This window comes from Engystomops pustulosus, chromosome 7 (assembly GCF_040894005.1).
Source record: "Engystomops pustulosus chromosome 7, aEngPut4.maternal, whole genome shotgun sequence".
Lineage (NCBI taxonomy): Eukaryota > Metazoa > Chordata > Amphibia > Anura > Leptodactylidae > Engystomops > Engystomops pustulosus.
In genome coordinates, this window is record NC_092417.1 from 32,124,390 (window position 1) to 32,128,487 (window position 4,098).

Here is a 4,098-nt window from a genome sequence, read left to right on the forward strand (position 1 = left end):
ACATTCTGTCATGTCAGTGGGACGCCGGTCACGTGACGGGCCGGCAGGGGGCAGGGCGGAGCCGCCGCGCCCTGCGCGAGCGTCGCCCCTCCCCGCGCCCTCATTGACCGAAGGTCACATGACCGCGGCAGTTTACTTTCCTGCAGCGGGCGGGGCTAGGTGACGTCACCAGATCGGCCGCTCTGGTGACGGTTACGTCACGGGACTAGTAGGAGCGGCCCAGGATAGTGAGTGATCCGTCAGTGCCGGGGTCCTCGCTCGTCTGAATAGGTCGTGTTCCCGGAGCTGAGGATGAAGGTGTCCTGTGAGGCCGATGCTCAGGGCTCCCTGGGCCGGGCGTGGAAGCAGATGTCGTGGCTGTATTACCAGTACCTGCTGGTGACCGCTCTGTACATGCTGGAGCCGTGGGAGAGGACTATCTTCAGTATCCTTTACGGCAGTGCTGTGAGTTGTGCGACCTGAGGCCTGTCAGTGGTGTGCAAAGGGTTAAAAGCTGAATAATTATAGGGCCTAAAGCTTTGTGGGGCCCCAACTACTTCTTACTTCCTGGTCCCTTTGGACACCTCAGCCAATCGCTGGCTCTGGTGTCGACCACCTCAGTCACTGATTGGTGGAGAAGTCACTACATGTCAAGAGTCAGTAAGAAAGCAGCGTGGTCTCTGGTATGTGCAGTGGGATAGGGATGGGGGTCTCGGATGACATCATCATCATTAGTAGTGATGTCATTGGCCCTGAGGTCATAACTAGCAGACCCGATGATTGGGTTTGTCTGATCTGGACATATTGCTGGATTGACGGTCCAGTGGGCAATTCGGCAATTGGATGTCCCTTGCAACTAGCCGTTGCTATGATTGCCCAGGGCGGCCTTCAAACCTGATCACCGGATCCCCTAATCTCTATTCTTAATTAAAAGGGTTTCTCCAGAAAAGGTGATTTCTGAATTCCGGGTGTCCCCTATGCCCTCCATTGTTCCTTGCTCTGATAATGAATGGGGCAGGGTGTAAGAATGTGCTCTTCCGATAGATAGATGGATATCTATCTAGTATAAAGAAAGCGGGCAGCACTCCGTTGTAGATAAAAGTAAAAAAGTGTCTTTATTCCATAGTGAGCAACTGTGACAGCGACGTTTCGGCTCTGCAAGAGCCTTTCTCAAGCTCTTGCAGAGCCGAAACGTCGCTGTCACAGTTGCTCACTATGGAATAAAGACACTTTTTTACTTTTATCTACAACGGAGTGCTGCCCGCTTTCTTTATACTATTACTGGAGGACCTGAGGCCCGGTCCTGGGTTGCCTGCACCCAATTTTCTTTTTCTCTGAAGGTTTGTGCTGCTTGGACTTTCTTTTTGGATATCTATCTATCTATCTCTGTACATAGCACTCTGCAGTCGGCTGTATCCTAAGAGGGTCCTTTGATGGGCCAAGAAGTTGTTTGTTATTTGGAAATGGATATTTCTAGTAAACTCTGCTCACAAATTACTTCCAGTACTTATCGCTGTTGGAGTGGACCTTCATCTCTGTAGTTTTTATCATGACATTATCCATTTCACGCACGGCCACGTGTTATCAAAAAATGATGGCTCTGGTTCTTAAAGGGGTTTTCCAACAAGACTTGCTCATACCCCATCTACAGGATAGGATATGTGTCCGACTACTTGAACCCTCTGCCAAAATTCAGGTTTCGGAGTGTGGGATGTTGATGGAGCAATGTTGCACGTGGGAATGTTCCACGGTGATCGGACACAACTCCTCGATCTATCCCCTTATTATGTAACAAAGCACAAAGAGATCCCGGATCAAGTGCTCCGGTGCTGACATATGCCGCTGTGTGCATTCTTGTATCTTCTCCCTCAGTGTTTCCTGCTGGGAGCGGCTTCCCTTTTCCTAGTAACGTCTCTGGTTACGCTCTTCACAGTGACAGCTCTGTGCTATGTGTTTATGTAACTGCAGCGTGTTAGTTTTTTTTTTTCTTTGCGTTGGGCCTGCTATTTTTTATGTAGCATTTTTATAGTTCCTCATCCCCGCAGTTTGTGGTCATAAAGTGAGAGACGTAGGACAGATGATACTTCTCTGTTCTTACAATCCCCTGAAGCAACAAAACTTGAATGTGTGTCCTTACCGTGGGGGAACATGCACATAATGTGGACTACGTGCAGTTGGTTAACCCTGAATCAGATCACTTATTTAGGGCTTTAAATAATGTATCCGCTATTGAACAGGACCTCCAGGAATCTCGAATGGGTACACCCAAATTAATAAGCTCTCTATTCATCTCTGCAGCACATAGGAGTCACATATCACAGCACACAGGCTGTGATTTGGGTACAATTTCCGGTACAGAGCCGTGAATTGTGATCTCTCCGCCCCGTGCCTGTGCACTTTCTATAGCTTGTGCTGGTGAGACCTGCTGTGATTTTAGCGGGAGGCTGGAGCATGCTGGGGGGTGGGGGGACCATCATACGCCCCATAGTATTCAGCTGGTTCCTTTGGTGCTCCACCTATCGCACCATTAATTTGAGGTTCAAGGAGTCCCAGTACTTTCTCTGTCCTGGTCCCACCGCTGGGACCTACACAAGCAGCATCACATGTTAGAGATAACTTGGCTCTTTGGGCACCCCTCTCTCCCTGATGCAATGGAGGCCATCTCTGTGTTACTCGCCTCCTGCTGTACGATCAGTGGATTCACGCAATGACCATCTCCATGAAGTGGTAATTAAGAGCTTGGGCCGTGTCTCGGAGAGACTGAATAGGAAAGTCAACGCACTGGGTGCACAAACTACAAACTGTTTTACACATCTTAACCCCTTCACGCTCCGCGGCGGATATATCCGCCACGGAGCGCAGTGACTTAGCGCTCAGTGGCGGATATATCCGCCACGGCGCCTATGCCGGCTCGGCTCTGGATCAGAGCCGAACCGGCATCGGGAAACACGGGGTGCCGGCTGTAACTAATAGCCGGCACCCCAGTGTAACACCCGCGATCGGAGTTGTCTCCGATCGCGGGTGCTTAACCCTTTAGATGCCGCGGTCAGCGCGACCGCGGCATCTAACAAGCATCTGGGGTGTCTTTCCCCCACGATCGGCCCCCCCGAACCGTTTTCGGGGGGCGCCGATCGTTGCTATAGTAACTCTGGGGTCCGATCTGGACCCCAGAGTTACTAGCAAGAATTGCCAGTAAGATGGCGTCTGTGACGTCATCTTACTGGCAAAGTGCCAGCCTATGCAAGTGCATAGGCTGACACTGATAATACTCTGCAATACATCAGTATTGCAGAATATTATCATGAAGAAGCAATCAGAGGATTGCTTGTTCATATCCCATGGTATAAAAGTAAAAAAGTAAAAAAAAAAGTTATTCAATAAAAAAATAAAGTCATAAATCACTAAAAATGCCCAAAACCCCCAAAACATATAAAGAGACATATAACTCAAAAAAAAAGTCTAAATCATAACACAAACCCCACATATATAGTATCACCGCGTCCGTAACAACCCGTAGAATAAAAGTAAATCATTATTGAACCCCCACGATAAACGCCGTAAAAAAAAACTGTTATAAACCCTCCAAAAATTATGATTTTTACCTTTTCAATCCCACAAAAAATGCTATAAAATGCGACCAAAAAACCATATGTACTTAGACATGATACTGGTGCAAAGTACAACATGTCCCGCAAAAAACAAGCCATCAACCAGCTCCGTAGCCAAAAACGTAACAAAGTTATGCCACTTGGAAGATGGCAATACAAAAATTATAGATTTTTCCCCACATTAGGGTTTTGTTTGACAAATTTAGTAAAACGTAAGAAAATATATTCATGTCTGGTATCCCCGTAATCGTATCAACCCATAGAATAAAGATAACAGGATTATTAGTCTATACGGTGAACACCAAAAAAAAAAAAGTCAAAAATCCAGTACAGAATTGATGCTTTTCTACTCCTGCCCTCAAAAAAAGTTCCTAAATTTTCAACAATAGGTGATACCAACCCCAAAATGGTAACAATGGAAAAAGCATCTCATCCCGCAAAAAAAATGCCGTCACATGGCCCCAATAACGAAAAAGCGAAAATTTTATAGCCTTCAAAAGGGGCCAATGAG

At 47.2% G+C, this 4,098-nt stretch overlaps 1 protein-coding gene across 1 annotated transcript in view; it reads left to right on the forward strand.

Moving 5' to 3' along the window:
• The first annotated feature begins 135 nt into the window (after positions 1–135).
• Positions 136–4,098, forward strand: part of SPTSSA (serine palmitoyltransferase small subunit A) — a 10,208-nt gene continuing 6,245 nt past the window's right edge. Inside the window, exon 1 of the mRNA XM_072115372.1 lies at positions 136–424. Within this exon, the coding sequence (XP_071971473.1) occupies positions 292–424 (133 nt within the window). The 5' untranslated portion in view covers positions 136–291. The remainder of the gene's footprint in view (positions 425–4,098) is intronic.